Consider the following 19,404-nt stretch of genomic DNA (forward strand, 5'->3'; position numbering starts at 1 on the left):
GTTTCCATTGTTACCGTGGGGTTTTTGTAAAAATATATCAATTGCGACTCTTTAACCTTGACACTGTGTGTGTGAATGTGACGCCACGTCTACAAAGGTGAGTACGGGCTGCCGCGTGCAACATTCCAGGGCGCGTCTCGTGGTGTTTATAATTTAGCTGCAGGTGAAGTCAGCTCGTTTCCTTGTTCGTTGTCGCTGCTCTATGATTTTTTTTACATCTCGCTGCGGTGGCTGGAAGATGTTAACTACCTCGCCCGGTGTACAGGAGGTCGTGGGATCGATCCCAACCCTGACGCCTGTACATGCAATTAGAGTTTGCTTGTCTCTCTCCCCGTAGTCGCGTGAATTTGTCTCCGGGTTCTCCAATTTTTCCCTCCACACTTAGAAACATTCACTTAGAGTGTTTGTCTGCGAAAAATGTCCACGTAATAAGCCACGTCGTTGAGCTATCATTTGTGGCCAGGTCGCTTCTGAAAAGAGCTATAAACCTCAGTGGGCCTTACCTGGTAAAATATAATTAAATATTTTTTATAGAATCGGCCAAACTCAGCGAGTCCAGGATGTAAAATATTCACATTAACAATAGTGGACGAATATATATTGATTTTAAACCTCGATTTTTTTACGCATAATAGGAAAATGTACAGTGAAAGTCATACAGTTAATAAGCTTAAATGTTTGTTGAGCCAGGGGCTGTTCGCTGTGGTCATTCGTGAGGCCACCCACCCAGTGACCCAACCACTCAACCGCACGCCCTCCCAGCCACCCTTCCTCCCTCCCTCACCGCCTGCTCGCCCACCCTCACGCCATCCTCCTGCCCATCTGTCTCCCCTCTCACCAAATACCCCCCCCCACTCACTCAACCATCACCACCCACTCACTCGCACCTCCGATTAGCACGGTTGACCACGTACGGTGTGAAAGAAGTTCAACATACACCATACACCTAGAATAAAACGGTGTCGTAGGAATAAATATACAAAAAAATATTTGACAGATGAACAGAGGTCGCATGAAGCCAGTAGTTTAAATATAAGTTGATAAAGGTGGAAGACGATTACAGACTGTGAAGCTTAAACAAACAGGCCTTGCAAGAAAAAATAATGAATGAAAACACAGATGGGGAAAAAAACAAGTTCACCTTTACATCAGAATGTTTGTACAAGGTGCGGTTCCACTGTGTGCAATGCACACAGCCTGACCTAGTCGGTCAATCAGCCTGTGGGACAAACCATTATCGCTGTGTCCCGGGTTGCTGCTGCTGGGTTTTGTTTGTACAAATATATCAATTGAGACCGGTCAAAGCTATGTATGTATGTTTAACTTCCTCCACACCGTACGTAGCCAACCGTGCTAATCGGAAGTGCAGGGGAAGGACAAACTAAACACAAAAAACGATTTTAACTATTACACAGTGCGTGACTGTAACGCCACGTCTACACAGGTGAGCCCAGCCGCCGTATGGAACATTCCAGGGCGTGTCTCGAGGTATTTATAACTTAACTGCAGGTGAAGTCAGTTCATTTCCTTGTTCGTCTCCGCTGTGTGAGCTGCGCACAGAACAACTCGTCAATTATATTCTCTGAGCCACAGTGAAGAACTATTCTGGGTGCATCCTCGGGTCATGGCGAGCGCAGCTCCCGCTGAGAACGTGGACCGTGAGTTGACCTGCTCCATCTGCCTGGACACGTTTGACTGCCCCTCGACGCTGAGCTGCGGCCACTCATTCTGCCTCCAGTGTCTGGAGGACGCCTGGAAGAAGGCAGACTCCTACTGCTGCCCGCAGTGCCGCAAGACCTTCCCTCGACGACCCCAGCTGACCAGGAACGTGACGATCGCCAACCTCATAGAGCAGCTGCGAGTGACTGAGACCATGGCTGCTGCTGCCGGTGGTGTGGTTGTTTTCTGTGACCACTGCCCAGAAGGCAAGACGCTTGCAGTGAAGACCTGCCTCAAGTGTGAGATGTCCTTCTGCAGGGAACACCTCGCGCCTCACCTGGAGAGAGCGAAGTTGAAGGATCACGTCCTGGTTTCACCAGATGTGAACCCTGAAGAACGCAAGTGCAAGAGGCACAAACAGGAGCTCATATTCTATTGCAAGCAAGACATGAGCCTCGTGTGCACAGTCTGCGCTTTCACTGGAGAACATAGAGGGCATGATGTCGACACGCTGGAGGTGAGGCCCGCATGCCAACAAAGAGAACCACTGAGGTGCAGAAAAAAACATGCATTGAGATTATTTGGCAGCTATACATTTCCACATGATAAATCACTTTGATGAGTTATCATTTGTGGCCAGGTCGCTTCTCAAAAATGAATTGATACCTGGGTGGGCTTTGCCTGGTAAGATGGGAATGGCTTAGTTGTATGTGTATGTTATTGGGTGATTTGTTTACCTTTCTTGTACTTTGCACTACACTCTGGTTTTTGTATAGTTTGTTGTTGTAACGTTCTTACCCACCCCTACTGGACATTTGTGAAAATAGCTTTATAGCACATCGGATTCCTCCAGTATGAATACATATACTGATTCTGATACCTCTACATGAGCTGATAAAAAAATGTCACCTGTGTATAATAGAAACATATCATACAACAAACATCACCGTGGGTTGATTCTCTGTCCACAGGTCCCTTGCCTATTAGACTTTTTCAGTCAGTCCAGGCTGACTTCCTCACCACGCTTCTGGTGGGCAATTCAGAACTATCTCCTCTGATGACTTCGTCTCTTGCAGGGTAAAGTCGCTGAGGAGATGCGAGCAGTGGAGGAGGACAGGAAAAAGGCGGAGGCGTCCGTGGGACAGATGAAGGCCACTCACAAGGACGTGCAGGTACCACGCGTGGCCTCTGTGGCCCTGTGACCTCCACCCTGAGTGGAGGCTGTGACTCTCCCCTTGAGGATAACTCCGTAGATTCAAGTGAACTCTGGTAGGCTTGAGTCAGTGCGTAATAACTGTGCAGGATATGGCATTATTATAGTTATGGGTGATTGATTTTTTTTAATGCAACATTTTACACAAAACAAGTGTATCTCTCGTGAGACTTCAAAGCACGTCGCAAGATAACTCGAATGTTTTGCAATGGGTCAGATAATATAAAGCAGTATGGAGCAACAATTGTATTGAATTATAAACCAGATATTACACGAATGAAGATGACGATAAAATCCGACGTAAATTGGCTGTTGAATGCTAGATTAAACAAAAGAGATGCTGCTATAAAGAGACTGCAATGGAATGCCAAAAAACACTTTTGCTCTCATGACACGCAGCTACCTCTAAAGCAGCACAACGTAGAGCCAATTATTATATTAAACGTTTTAAATTGAATATGCACGAATCAAGATGTATCAGTAATTAGCTCTTATGATGTAATACATTTTAATGATTCAGATAATTACGTAATTGAATCTACTTTTGATATGTCTTCCAATATATTGATATGAGCCTGTTTGCGTTGTCGCATGCATGAGTTTGTTAATTCATTCGTTTCTCAATCCACTTGTCCTGGTGAGGGTCGCGGTGGCAGAATGTTGAGTAGGGCGGTACAGACATCCCTTTCCCTAGTGACAGACTCTAGCACTTTCTGGGGAATTCCCAGGCGTTCCCAGGCCAGCCGAGTGACATAGTCCCGCCAGCGTGTCCTGGGTCGGCCCCGGGGTCATCGCCCAGTGGAACGTTCCCAGGAGAGTTCCAGGAGGAGTCTACCGAGGGGCATCCTTACCAGGTGCCCAAACCACCTCAATTGGCTCCTCTCGATCTGGAGGCTTTCCCAGATTACCAAGCTCCTCACCCGATCAAGGAGAGTGAGCCCGGCAACCCCGCGGAGAAATCTCATTTTGGTTCCTTGTACCCGCGATCTCATCCTTTCGGTCATCACCCAAAGCTCATGAGAATAGGTGAAGGTGAGAACGTAGATTGACCTGTAAAGCAAGAGCTTTGTTCGAGAACTCATCTTCCATTTCACTACAATGGAACGGTACAGTGCCTGCAACACTGCGGATGCCGCACCGATCCACCATACAATCTCCTGCTCCCACTTACCATCACTTGGGATATAAACCCCGAGTTACTTTAACTTCTTCACAAAGGGCAACTATAAAGTCAATCATTGTCTTTCGACCTATGGTGCGCTGGTACCAAGTACACATATTAGCATCCTCGTGTTCAAAAATGGTGTTTGTTATTGACATTTCCAGTTAAATCTCACAGTTTGGGCTCAGATCAGGGAGGACATTCCCCCTAATCATGCCTCTCCAGGTATCTCCATATTTTCCCACGTGAGCATTAACATCGCCCAGTAAGACAATGGAGTCGGTAGGCGGCACGATCGAGCACTGCTCCCACCATCTACAAGAGGGCCGAAAACTCTGAACTGCTGTTGGTACATATGCACAGACAACAGTCAGAGTTGTCCTTTCTGAGAGCTGATGTCTCATTGAGGTGACCCTCTCATCCACAGGGACAAACTCCAACTGAACAGCACCCAGCTGGGATTTCGAATATCCCCACACTCACCCGGGGCCACTCACCAGGAGTTTCTCCAGAATAGGAGAGACCACCCCCGATCGAGAAGTTAGCGTCCATTGCCAATGCTGTGTGTGGAGGTGAGAACGACTATATTTAGTCGGTACCTTTCCACCTCCTCCACCAGTGCCGACTCCTTCACCCCCCACCCCCCAGTGAAGTGACATTCCACGTCCTAATAGCTAGTACCCATTTCCAAGGTTCAGTCCGTCTGAGGCCATCCCACTACCTGCAATACTGGCATCGCACCCGGCCATCGTCCTGCAGATGGTGGGCCCAGAGGATGGCACCACATAGCCATTTTCGGGCAGTGCTCAACCGGATTATGTGGTCACCTGGCCACCAGGCGCTTCTCGGCGAACACCACCCCCAGGCCTGGCTCCATGGGAGTGTCCTGGTATATCTTGTCTGAGTGAGGTTGTCTGATTTTAGTATTTTTTAACCATTCATAAAGGGATTTTTTTTGGACCATTATTTGTCTGGAACTTCTGCCCAAACCTGTTAACCAAGGAAGATCCTACCAGGAGTACAAGACTCCAGGCGACATAGCTATGAGGGTCATTGGAACACACAAACCCCACCACCACCAATTTGTTACGAGTATCCAAAGTATCCAATGTCATGCAAATGCTGCTGTAAAAGAGGGCATCAAGTCAGCTGGTGATAATAATTCACACAACATCTCCATGTTGTGGAGAATATTAGTAATCCAACCAAAAAAGCAGGTCTCCATCAAATATCAGAGCTAGGAGTGATTTGAAACGATGGGGGGAGGGGAGAGAGCCCAGCATATGTTTAGAGGAATGGACATTCCAATAACGTGAGGTAGTTTAATTACAGATCATTTTAGTAAGTTATTAGTCATTAATTTTCTCCATATTTGTGCATAAAATATCTCAGTTGTATTGAAAGATATTTTTTAGTATGTTTTGGGTGGGTACATTTGTTTTAGGAATGCATCTTAGGTAATATAATGGGACCGTATAGAAAATTGTTTCGATTTACAATTTCATGTTTCACTTTATGATGTGTTTATTTCCGCAGAGGAATACAATTTTGCTTTTTATCTTATTAACCATATTATAAATGTGAACGTCCTAGATTCTTAAACAGTTATCGACCTAAATTTCGATTTAAAGTTTTCGTGACTGCAGGGATTCATCTTCTTGGTTCTTTCAAGGCGCTCTCCTTCCCCCTCCAACCCAGCTTAAATATACGCTCCAAGCTTGGTGGTGTTTCATTCTTCACCTGAGGATGGCTGCTTGCGTTGTAGCCGAAACGTCGTGAGAATTATTTTATTATGTTTTATTTTTATTATTTTATTATTTCCCTTCTACGTGACTTTACCAAAAGAACCAAGAAGAGGAGTTATCGACCTGTTCACTGATATGTGAGTGCAGAGACATAATGTGGAGGCAAGGCAAACTAGGTTTGGAGTAGCCAGAAAACAATGTTACTTTGGTATTTATAGCATTGAATATGAAATGATAGTATCCATCGTACACCCTTGCAGGATTGCATGGTCCAGACCAAGGCTAGCATCTCATGCGAGTTCACCCGCATGAGGGCGATGCTGAATGAGGACGAGAGGGCGGCTCTGGATCGCGTGGACGTGAAAGGGCGCGAGCTGCTATCTCAGATCGAGGAGAACATCGCTCATTACGAGCACGAAATCAGCGAGCTGCAGGCAGCAGCCACGCGCCTACGAACTCTGCAGGAAGAGAGGGACTTGCTCACGTTCCTGCAGGTAAAGTGAGTAGGCATCACCCCACCTGGCCACCATTGACCACTGCTGCCTCCGCAGTGGCGATGTTTACGCACAAAACCAGGTACTCTTTAAGGCTGAGTCGACCTTGGGGAGGTCCAGGACCCATTTAGATAATCGTCATTGGTGTTGGTCGTGAGCAGGAATCGAACTCGTGTCGCCGGGTTGGTAACGCAGTGCGCTTACCATTGCACTACCACTCCCCCCACACTAACTTCTACATGCACGCACATACGATCACGGGCGCATGCATGCACAAACACTCACTGCCAGCACGAGGCTGACTCATTACATCTCGCCAAGGATCACTCTACCGAGAAAACATTGTTCCGTGATTAAGTTCGCGTTTTACGTCGAAAACTGCCTGTACATTTAGAAAGGCGGCACATGCAAGGTATCACAAAGAACACGATAACGCAACTTGCATTTTCAATAACACATTCCTGCTGAGGGAGCTGGTAGGAACGTTGGCTTGCTCAGTCAATGGCCAGGGTAAAAGGCGGCGTGGTGTATTCCGCAAATATGCCCGACTGTGAGGGCGGGCACAAGCCGGCATGAGTAGGTTAAACGTTGAGTTTTATAAGGGCACCACGGGGTGACCAGCCCCTCCCCACCCAGGCCCACCCCTCTCCACTCAGCCCCTCCCTCCCCACCCAGCCCCTCCCCACCCTCCCCTCCCCACCCAGCCCTTCCCCACCCTCCTCACCCATCCCCTCCCCACCCTCCCCACCCAGCCCCTCCCCACCCAGCCCCACCATCCCCACCCAGCCCCTCCCCACCCCCCCTCCCCACCCTCCCCACCCAGCCCTTCCCCACCCTCCCCACCCCACCCTCCCCACCCAGCCCCTCCCCACCCTCCCCTCCCCTCCCCACCCAGCGCCACCCTCCCATCCCCTCCCCACCCAACCCCTCCCTCCCCACCCAGGCCCTCCCCTCTCCACTCAGCCCCTCCCTCCCCACCCAGCCCCTCCCTTCACAACGGACGGACGGACACAATAATCCCTTGTGGGCTGGTGTAACCAGGAGGTTCCTATGAGTATAATAGTGTTTTATATAAAGTACATTTCAATAATCTTTTATTAATTGAATCTCTATAATTAAGTTGTGGTTGAAATACAAACATCAACAACAAATTTGTAAAGCTTATTTTCAGTTTTAATGGATTTCTGCCAGAAGAAATAAAAAATCCACTAATCTAGCGAATAAATAACACCATCATCAACAAATATTACTTCATAAATTAAAAGCATATAATCTTAAGATACAGACAAAGGCCCTTTGTCAGAGCAGATTAAGCAGAAGATAGAACATTGCGACACAGACATAATTTTCCTGGCTGCCTTAACCTAACTGAAACATTCCTTTAAGTTGGTGTTGTATATGAATAGCTTTTATGTGAAGATATTATGTAATGAGAAAACCATTAGAAATAATTTTACTTACGTTAAATAGTTATACATTTAAAACATGTGGAAGAAAGAACAATACTAGCAACTGCAGATTTCATTTTGGCTATTTTAATTAAAAATTAAAAATCATTGACGAATATAATTGCAGTTGTCAAACATATAACGCAGAATGGTATTGAAAAGTAATTATTATAACCAGCAATTATTCTGTGGGATCTACTCAGGCGCCACGTAAGTATAACTCCATATGCATTTGAACGCACTTTTGTTTACGAGGTATTATTAATAATGATTCAAATTGTTCCTCACAGTTGGAACAGACTCTACTGTCTATATTCACAGTCAGTGATGCAAAGCTATACACTAAGTAACATAGCTGCCATGTACTTTCAGTAAAAGTGATACTTTGTTGTGCAATAAGAATGAAATGGCATTTTCATTACTCTTGTCCAGTATAAATCTATATAAAATTCTTTTCTCACTTACACTCCATCGAATTACTGCTGGAAGAAGGCCTCGCCATCCGTGGCAGTTGTGTTTTGCCATACTTCACCACGATGGTTAGTGCAGGTTGGTGAAGACAGTAGCCCAGGACCAGTTCAGATATCACTCACCACTGATGTTAGCGTTCACCAGGAATTGAATTCAGGTCGCTGTGTCATAGCACCACTGCTCCACCCATATGTAATAAAAGACTCGGACGCTTCTCTCTGTCCTGTGTCCTTTATTTGGGTTCGATCTCTTTTCCCTCACGGCACCCCCCTATATACTCTTCACTCTGCAGCCCCAGGCTGCTGTCGCTCACGTAGCCCCTCTTAGCAGCCCCGCTGCTGTCTCGACGTGCAGACTCCCGCTGCCCAACTCCTCCCTTGCAGACCCGCTGCTCTCTGCAGCCTCCTCGCTGCTCCTGCGGCCCCGGGGGTCGGTCACCGTTGGCCGACGGTGCCGATCCTCGTGGTCCGTGTGTGTGGCGATCTCGCCACTCTCTCTCTCACACTCTGCCCTGCGTGGCCTCACACTTTCCCAGTCCCCGTTCACTCCCCTACTGCTTCCGGTTTCTCCCCTTATAGCCCTGAACCCTCTCCCCCACGTGACGTAACTCCTCCCCCCATGACATCACTTCCGGGAGGTCGTTTACGCCCGCATTACACATATACACATTCCTGCGGAGGGAGCTAGTAGGAACGTTGTGTTGCTCAGTCAATGGCCAGGGTCAACGGCGGCGTGGTGTATTCCGCAAATATGGCTGACTGTGAGGGCGGGCACAAGCCTTACAGCACACGTGTGTACAGTGCCCTGTGCAGAAATGGGTGGGGAGGGGAGGGTGGGGAGGGTGGGGAGGGGCTGGGTGGAGAGGGGCTGGTCACCCCGTGGTGCCCTTATAAAACTCAACGTTTAACCTACTCACGCCGGCTTGTGCCCGCCCTCACAGTCGGGCATATTTGCGGAATACACCACGCCGCCTTTTACCCTGGCCATTGACCGAGCAACCCAACGTTCCTACCAGCTCCCTCCGCAGGAATGTGTTTCATGTACATTACCGACTTTTTGGCCCAAAAATCGTTTTAAAGATGGGCCTCTCTGCCGTTTTTGGGCCCAAAAATCGTCCCAAAATTTATAAACTATTGACAAAGGTAACGCAATGCTCTGGGTGGATAATTATTTCTAATGTTGGTTTGCAACCACTGCCACTCGATGTGGAGTGCCACGTACGCCTATTGCCCGTGGCAACGGTTTGAGAGGCCACACCTTGCTGATGAGAACCATCGAGTCCAAATGAGTCCACATCTTTGTCTTGATTACTACCAACAACACTGGGATACGCTAATGGCTGAGCGCAGCCCAGCTCATTGTCTCTATCAATCACCGTGTGGTTAATGTGGCTGGAGTTTGTTGTATTTGTCGGATTATGAAATTTTGATGAAAATAATAAAAATTAATAAAAATTGGAAAAATGCGTAAATCGCGGAAATTATGCTAATGTGTGTCATTGTAAGCATAAATTATGATAATCACGGAGATAATCGTATTAATTTCTGCGAATGCTTGCGATTATGTTAATGTGTGCAGTTATGATAATTAGGCTTAGCTTCGTTATCCAGAGTTGTATCAATCAGGATAAAACGATTATCTTTGATTAAACATTTATTGATTATCTTAGTGTGTTGATGTTATGTTAGGTCTCCAAATTCATATCTCAACGCAGGATACAGTTCTTATAAATTAGAGTTTTGCATGGACTTGGAAAGAAACACCCAACCACTTGTGTTAAGCTATTTTTATTCTAAACAAAATATGACACTCTAAAATGCGACTCTCATGTTCGGAGTTATCCACGGTACCATCGGGGAGATTTCTCTCAGTGAGTAACACTCTTAACCATCAAGGCGTGCATTGTTTAACTTTGGCAACCGCACATCTCATTAATTCCACTGCGTACCGAGCACATCCGGCGACAGGCAGAGTTTTAAAACAGGCATGCAACGATATTCATATCAAGGGCAATTAAAGCACTTATTATACCCCAAAGGCGAAGCATACGTCAATGTTTTTGTTAACGAAATGTTTGAGACAAGGGTGGGTGAGTGCGCGTGTTTGTGGGAGAGCGTATTCTGGCACTGCTTTAATTAATTCTTAAGCAAGACTCTATGACAAAGGAACAGGTTTGACACGATATTCTCTCTCTGTAAACGTGTAGATTCGTAATGAGGATTTCAAGAGTTTCAGTTTGCATCGACGAATCTATTGGTCGTTTATGCGATAAGAGACGACAAAAAAAACCGCCTAATACTCCTATAACCGACGGATTCTTAATCACTCGATGGCCACGATTCCTCACGGCCAGCTGGTGTTCAAACTTTATAATTAGTCTTCTGATGATTATCTAGGGTCGGTCATATTGTGTGGGAGAGGTGGATTGTCTCTTAGATAAATTCTTGCATGAGCCCTGGGGATGTAGATGTGTGCGTGTATGTGCTTCCTTGGGTTTGTGAGTGGGGGAGGTGATACGAACGGCTCGGAGTTTTCCTCTCGCACGTGCGGGGTTGCAGCCGCTACTTTCTCCGCTGGGAGATGAGCGGCGTCGGCCCGCTTCTGTTCGTGGAGAGGCTTGCTCGCTGGGTGGTGCCCGGTGGGGCTTGGCGGCGCTTCGGCGCTGGCACTCGTACTCTGTAGCTCTGACGGCGCGGCGGCTCGTTCACTTGTGCGCTGGCAGGCTGGCACTTGTGCTCGGGCACTCTTTCTCTCCACTGCTGGATGACGAGTCGGTTCTCAGCGGTGCTGGTCGATGTGTGTGTGTATTAAACACACGGTGCATTCGATGGCGCTCTCCTCTTCCTCATGGGCGGCCGATCAGGCTCTTTCCACTGCTCCGTTCTCTCTGCTTTGCTCGCTTGGTCGATGCTTGGCGATTTCTGCCCTTTTCTACAGGTTGATTGCTTGTTGTCGCTCTGGCGATGAACGATGCTCTCATTCGTTGCTGGGTTTACGTTGGGTGTCCTCGTTGGCTCGAGAATGATAACTGGAATCTCCGTTAGTTTCACTCGCACCTCGGCGGCTCGGTGTAGCGATTCTTCTCAGGTGGTGCAGACCTCGGCTTGTCATTGGACATCGCTACTCAGCGAGCATCGCCATTCTGGGTGATGAGAGAGCTCCTCCGTTCGAGGTGATGAGCTGAGCCCCGGTGATGAGCTGAGCCCCGGTGATGAGCTGAGCCCCGGTGATGAGCTGAGCCCCGGTGATGAGCTGAGCCCCGGTGATGAGCTGAGCCCCGGTGATGAGCTGAGCCCCGGTGATGAGCTGAGCCCCGGTGATGAGCTGAGCCCCGGTGATGAGCTGAGCCCGGTGATGAGCTGAGCCCCGGTGATGAGCTGAGCCCCGGTGATGAGCTGAGCCCCGGTGATGAGCTGAGCCCCGGTGATGAGCTGAGCCCCGGTGATGAGCTGAGCCCCGGTGATGAGCTGAGCCCCGGTGATGAGCTGAGCCCCGGTGATGAGCTGAGCCCCGGTGATGAGCTGAGCCCCGGTGATGAGCTGAGCCCCGGTGATGAGCTGAGCCCCGGTGATGAGCTGAGCCCCGGTGATGAGCTGAGCCCCGGTGATGAGCTGAGCCCCGGTGATGAGCTGAGCCCCGGTGATGAGCTGAGCCCCGGTGATGAGCTGAGCCCCGGTGATGAGCTGAGCTCCGACGATCTTCGATGGTCTTCGATGGTGTGATTTGAGATGATCGTGTCTCGGTATTTATCTGGAAAATCCACTCTGTTTTTCGAGTTGTTTCAAAGGGCCGGAACCATATCATTTTTTTCGTTTGTGTGTGTGGACACAGCTGCATCCGTGTGTGTCCGTGTGTGTGCGATTTATTGGAGGACTAAAGTTCTTCAAGCGAAGCAGCTGTCCGTAATAATTAACCTGGAAGGAGGGGGGGGGGGATCTTCCTCGCGAAACGGCGTCACAGATGAGTCATCAGACTAAAACCAGGCTGACGATTCGCGTTCCCACCGAGAATTACATAATCATAATCAACGTTTTTGGGTTTAGATTATGAATAATATTGGTCGCGAAAGCCTACGCGTTAAACGAGTTATATAATCCCTTCCCTCGCTCTGGGCGTTATCCTTTGTCTCACACAGCTTTAAGTTGTTCGTTTTCGGTTTGGAAGTTAAAATGAGACTCACTTTACTGCTTATAGTATTATTGTAATTTGATTGTAAGTGATTCAAGGTATGTTGTAGCCGTATTCACGGTATTTCCATCGTGGTTTGATTTCTTTATGGGGAGATGTTATCTGCTTGTGTGTGCAAATCTTGCTATCCGTGCTGCGGGAAGACAAAGGCGGTCGGGGCTCCCTCTCCACAGAGCACACTGTAATCCTGCACCCCGGCTTGTGCGTGTGTCTTTAATTAGAGTGAGGATCAATAATGTTCCCCCATTTTGTCGCTAAGTTTCGGATTTTCGTTATTAGGGGGAACATGAAAAGTTAATCAAAGCGAGGCCTGTGTCCTCTTTTATCGGGGGGGGGGGGTATGCGTGTGTGTTTTCTTTTATGACTGATTCTTCCAATGGAGGGGGGTATGCGTGTGTGTGTTCTTTATTCTTATTGAGACATCTGTTGAATTTCCTTTCTCAACCCGTTCCTTCGTCGATGGACACAGATTCCCAACTTGCAATAAAACCTTTTATGAGGGCCATTTCCCTGCTTTGGTGTGCTCGCTGCGCCGTCCCGATGTTTGGGGAAGACGAAGACGGCTGTGAGGCCCCCTTCCTATGGAGTATGTTACATATTGGTTAGGTATGACATACTGATTTCGCCTTTAACTCTTCTAGGAGATCCTTGGTCTAATTTCATACTTATTATTTGGTTTGTGTTTATTCAAGATTTGTGACTTAGCCTGTTATTACCACGTATTTCATAGGGTTTCACTAATCTTCGTTCCACTGCCTGTATTGTGGGTTCTCTGACTGTTTGTTCTTGAGTTATTATTTTTATCTCATATCCCGGGGCTAGGGAATTTGTTTTGGCTTAGGAGCGACCCTGACTGCCATAATTTTTCTTTGATGCTTCGGTCAGGTCGCGTAGAAAATTATTAAAGGTAAATAATATCAGTATTGAATTAACAAATGAGGACTCACGACCCCCTGGTGCAGACTGTAGTCTGGTTTTCAATTGGAGTGAGGATGGGGATAGATAATGTTTGCTTAATCTTCGTGGCTAAGTTGGTAACTTTGTTTGCTTAATATGGCTCAAAACCCATCTGTTTGCTTTCCCTGTTGCCAATTTTTGAACTTTTAACCGTTACAACAAAAATTATGCCTGTTGTGTGGGGGCCTTTTAAAGTGTGGGTATTGTTTTAACCCCATTTGCGATTCCCCCCCCCCCCCCTCTCTCTGTGTGTATACGGAGAGGGTTTATGACCATTTATGGTTCATCTCCTGCCCTCTGGCCTTTTGTTGATAGCGTGTCTGAGCAGCTGCTCGCGGAGGTGGGGAAATGGGTGTTTGCGCTTCCGAGTGACTATGTGAACCAAAACAAATTTATTGGCCGAATTATTCTTAATATTAATTTTTGGAAAAAGGGGCATACACACAACAAGTTGAACTGACTCGCGCCCCCTGTGTCTGACTCCTGCAGGTTCACCTGAAGGAGACAAACCGGTATGGTCTCATGAACTCACACAGATTCACACACTGGGTGACTTTGTGTGTGGGACATGATGCTGTGTGTGATGATGCTGTTTGTAATGATGCTGTCTGTGAAGATAATGCTGTGTGATGATGCTGTGAGTGATGATGCTGCGTGTGATAATGTTTTGTGTTATGATGCTGTATGGAGTGTATGTGATGATGCTGTGTGATTATTCTTTTTGATTATGCTGTGTGCGATGATGCTATGTGTGATGATGATGCTGTGTGATGATGCTTTGTAGGACACTGGCTGTGTGTGATGATGATGCTGCGTTTGATTATGCTGTGTAGGACACTGACTGTGTGTGGTGATGCTGCATGTGATGATGATATGTGCGATGATGCTCTGTGATGATGCTGTGTGATGATTGCTGTGCGTCATTATGCTGTGTGAGTCACTGCTGGTTGTGGTGTCATAGGAGAGACGCTCAGAAGGAAGCTCCACACTCATCTCCCAGCATAGAAGACATTGCCACAATAAGCGCACAGCAGGGAGCTCGGATGAAACTGCTGCCGTTCATGTGTGAGTAACACGGACTCTTGCCACGTGTGCATGTATGTTATTGCATATGTAATCGTGGCTGTGTGTATGTCGCAATGAAATGGAGTGTGTGGAAAGGGGTCGTCTAGCAGTTAGCATGCTGCGCTACAAATCCAGCCACCGGAGTTCGAATTCTGCTCACGGCCAACACCAGTGATAATTATCTGAACAGGTCCTGGACCCCCCTAGGTAGACTCAGCCGTAAATACATGGTCGGCTATGTGCGGTGCAAAAGAGGTTAAACATACAAACAAATTAGTATCTGGTGCAGTGTGTAGACATAGACACGAGAGATACAAAAGCGGTCGGGCGTGGTACTGGCCACCCACCCCCTTATGTGCCATGCTGGTCTTCATAGGTGCTCGCTAACAGCATTTGCCCAAACAGTCTGTTAAATATATACGGGGATATCTTTGCCTTTGTAATGGTGTATGTGTAGTGCTGAACTTTACGCGGACAACTTCTTCCTTTTCTGTCGTCACTTTATTTTATCCAACACAGCACATTTCGCCACCATTCTCCAGCACGTTCTCCGCCCGCTCGCCACGATCCGCCGGCCTCGCTCGCCCCGTTCCTCCCTCTCTCTCCGTCTCTCCCGACTCCCCTCTCTGCTTCTCCGTCTCACTCTGACTGTCGCTCTCTCTCGGCTTCTTCGTCTCACTCTGACTATCTCTCTCGTTCGGCTTCTTCGTCTCCACTGCTACTCTATGCTTCCTCTTCTACTCCACTGCTACTCTACGCTCCTTCTTCTACTCCACTGCTACCCTACACTTCTTCTTCTACTCCACTGCTACCCTACGCTTCTTCTTCTTCTGCTCCGACCAACTCCCTCCAGCTCCCATCACAACTTCCCATCTCACTCTCACTCTCCTGTATTTATACCGTCCCTATTAATTTCCAATTAATTAGTTGGCGTCCCCCCTAATGCCCCCTGTCCCCATTCCCAGACTTAGTGGCGCCACCCTGACCCTGACAACAAAAACCGGCCAATCACTGCCCTGCATCCATAATTGCCTAACGGGTCTTCTCTGTCTCCTCCGTTGTCCCCCAGCAACACCAGCCTGTCCTGGTACGACCCCACTGTTCCCAGCCCACACGTGTTTACAATTACCCCCCTTGGCGCGCGTTAAACCACTACATATGTATGCATGTATCTTTAACTTCTTTCACACTGTACGTAGCCAACCATGTTAATCGGAGGTGTATGGGTGTATGGATGGGCGAGAGTGAATGTTCAATGAAGATGGGGTGGTCTGTGCACTGAGCTACAAACATGGTCACCTACACGTGATTCACGGCCATGGCTGGATTCAGAACCAATGTTGGACCTCTCCTAGATCGACTCAGCCTTAATGAGTACCTAGTACATCTGGCAAACATCAGCACTGTGGGCACAAAGGCAGCCTGCGGGAATTGTATGATTCAATGATGAAGGCTATGGCTTTTAAAACGAGATCAAGGTAATTATAGGAATCTTATGGATGCTTGTTAATACCCAAGGATTATACATCTAGACCAAGACACATTTGAGATTATTAGGCTTCATATTAACAGACTGATGCTCAGATAGTCAAACTACAGCACTTTAAGAATTCTTAGGTTCCCCAGTTAATGACTGAGGATCACAGAGCCAGAATAAGGCATAACCTTGGTTAATCTTGTAACGCACTGCACGTGCAAAGATCAACATTACGAATGTAATGTAATTGTAACGGGTTCCTGAGACACTTGTAGAGGTAACTTCTTTATTACAATACAACACTCCAACAGTCCTGATACTCTGTTACAGCCTAGGTACACAGCCTAGGTACACAGCCTAGATACTCTACTCTGGCTACGCTCTGGAACTCGCCCTCACAAGGTCGTAGAGTCGGGAGTTCCAGAGTCCCACCACTCGCTCTCACAACATCCCAGGGTCTTCCGATGGCTGGTCGTGGGTCTTGGGTCTTGAGCTACGACTGGCCCTGATCGTCCAGGGAGCTCCCCTTTTATGCCCAGTCCCCAACGAGGGGTGGGGCCGTGTGCGCCCCCAGATATCCCACAGAGCACACACAGCCCCCCCCCTTTGGCGGCGCCAAGGGGATTATGCGCCTGGGAACCCAACACCTGACGCCAAGAGGCTTAAGCGCCTGGCCCACCCCGGGTCCCAGAGCCCCCAGCAGCCCCTCCCTTCTTATGTCACTACATTTTCATTGGACAATACTATATAGCACAACCACGAGTGTATTTCACTATTACATGAGCTCCATTGATATTACATGTTTGTATTAACCAGTGAGGATGCTGTTGGACAAAGTAAACATTGTAGCAGATTAATCTATGACTATAAGTCTTCTCTGTGATCGATGTCATCATCAGACTAGAGCCAGACTACATCACCGTTGTCATGCACAGTCTCAATATTCATTAATGATGCTTGAGGCTACTATATCCGTACTAAGGCACCTTAAGAATTATTGGGGTCAAGGTTAATACCCGAGGCTCACAAAGCCAGACTGGGCTATCACTGTGGCTGACCATGTGTATCACTGTACATTCATACAGATACAAAGTCACGTAATAATAAAAATTAAACATAATAAAATAAATATTTAATTTTATTATGTTTTATTTTTATTATTTTATTATTTCCATTCTACGTGACTTTACCGAAAGAACCAAGAAGATGAATCCCTGCAGTCACGAAAGCTTTAAATCGAAAGATGCATTACTATTGCCCAGGATGCTGTTGCTATGCTGACTCTGTGAGTGTTTTACACAGAGACGCTATGGCTGAGATTCTGAGGATTCATTATTAGTACTTGAGGCAGCGTGATACAGATTCAGACACAGTTAGGATTCTTAGGGTTCGGTGTTAATGTGTAAAGCTCTTAGAATCAAAGGCACCTTGAGAATTATTTGTGAATATTCAGAGGTTTATCAGACAGCCAGCCAGCCAAGGGCTTCACCCTGGTTGACCGTGTAAATCACTAAATAGTGACGAAACTACACTATCACACACACACACACGAGTGTACATCACTACGCTATCACACACACACACACGAGTGTTCATCACTACACTATCACACACACGAGTGTTCATCACTACACTATCACACACACACACGAGTGTACATCATTACACTATCACACACACACACACACGAGTGTACATCACCACACTATCACACACACGACTGTACATCACTACACTATCACACACACACACAAGTATACATCACTACACTATCACACACACACACAAGTATACATTACTACACTATCACACACACACATACGAGTGTACATCACTACACTATCACACACACACGAATGTATATCACTGCACTATCACACACACACACACGAGTGTTCATCGCTTCACTATCACACACACACACGGGTGTACATCACTACACTCTCACACACACGAGTGTACATCACTACACTATCACACACACACGAGTACACATCACTACACTATCACACACACACGAGTGTACATCGCTACACTATCACACACACACACACGAGTGTACATCACTACACTATCACACACACGAGTGTACATCACTACATTATCACACACACCAGTGTACATCACTATACTATCACACACACACAGTGTACATCACTACACTATCACACAGACGAGTGTACATCACTACACTATCACACACACACACGAGTGTACATCACTACACTATCTCACACACACACACGAGTGTACATCAAATATCCCCCGCGACCCGCACGGTGTAGGGAGGCCCTCATCCAGCAGTGGATTGACAAAGTGCCCGCTACATGTCATCACACCGATAGCTACGCATTACAACGTTGTATTATGAATTGCTCTATTGTAGTATACGTGCGTGTTAGTGCATGAGTGCTATTGTTATAGTTGTTCTGTTGTTACACGGCTACTGTGATTATCGTTACTGCAGACGGACGCTCACCGACTGTGGACCCAAACTCGGCCTACAACAACCTCCAGATTTCCTTGGACCTCAGGACGGTGACGTGCACCGCTGTCTCCCAGGGTCGCCCCGATCACCCACACCGCTTTAATGGCTGTACACAAGCCCTGTGCTCCGAGAGCTTCTCGTCGGGTCAGCACTACTGGGAGGTGGACGTGGGGGGTGTGGCGGGGGGCTGTCGGGTTGGAGTCGCGTACGGGACCATCGCACGGAAAGGGAGTGGTAAAGAGTGCCGGCTGGGAGAGAACGACTCATCCTGGGTTTTACGTATACATAACAACAGCTGCTCAGTGATTCATGGTGGTGTCTGGACCTCAGTGCCGGTGAGGGATCCTCCCCGGAGAGTCGGGTGTCACCTGCACTGGGAGGCGGGGCTGCTGTCGTTTTACCGCGCCGACTCAATGGAGCTGCTGCACTCCATCCACCACTCGTTCAGTAAACCGCTCTACCCCGCACTGTGGGTGGGTGATGTTGGTAACTCGGTGAGGATTCTGGATCTGAGTCGTGCGTCCTGAGAGCACGGAGTGTGAGCAGCGCAGAGGAGCAGCGCAGAGAAACGGGCACAACGCACAGACTCACGCACACAAAGACACAGATCCCCCGTGCAGCCTTAACAGACTGTCGGGGCAAGTGCTGTCAGCGAGCACCTATTAAGGCCGGCACGACACTCGAGGGGGTAGGTGGCCAACACCACGCCCGGCCGCCCTTGTCTCCCCAGGGGTGATGTTTACACACCGTACCAGGAACTCATTTTTCAGGCTGTGTCGACCAAGGGGAGGCCCATGACCTGTTCACCAACACCAGAGACGATCATCGGAATCGGTCCAGGCTCTCCCCTAGGTCGACTCAGCCTCAAATGAGTACCTGCTGCGATGTGCAAACATTGCCACTGGGGAGACAAAGGCGGGTCGGGCGTGGTGCTGGTCACCAACCCCCTCGTGTGCCACAGTGTCGGACTTCATAGGTGCTACTAGCAAACAGCTTTTGCCCCAACAGTTTTGTAAGGCTACTTGGGTGATAATTTT

General features: G+C 47.9%; 1 protein-coding gene across 1 annotated transcript; it reads left to right on the forward strand.

The window, feature by feature from the left end:
* Positions 1–1,542: 1,542 nt before the first annotated feature.
* On the forward strand, positions 1,543–19,034 carry LOC133359571 (E3 ubiquitin/ISG15 ligase TRIM25-like). The gene is made up of 6 exons (XM_061578016.1): positions 1,543–2,176; positions 2,736–2,831; positions 6,040–6,273; positions 13,827–13,849; positions 14,299–14,402; positions 18,347–19,034. Exons 1-6 carry the CDS (start codon positions 1,625–1,627, stop codon positions 18,892–18,894), a joined length of 1,557 nt encoding a protein of 518 aa, XP_061434000.1. The 5' UTR covers positions 1,543–1,624; the 3' UTR covers positions 18,895–19,034.
* The last annotated feature ends 370 nt before the right edge of the window (positions 19,035–19,404 follow it).

Source organism: Lethenteron reissneri, chromosome 65 (genome assembly GCF_015708825.2).
Source record: "Lethenteron reissneri isolate LAM-NWPU_2019-01 chromosome 65, ASM1570882v1, whole genome shotgun sequence".
NCBI classification, from domain to species: Eukaryota; Metazoa; Chordata; class Hyperoartia; order Petromyzontiformes; family Petromyzontidae; genus Lethenteron; species Lethenteron reissneri.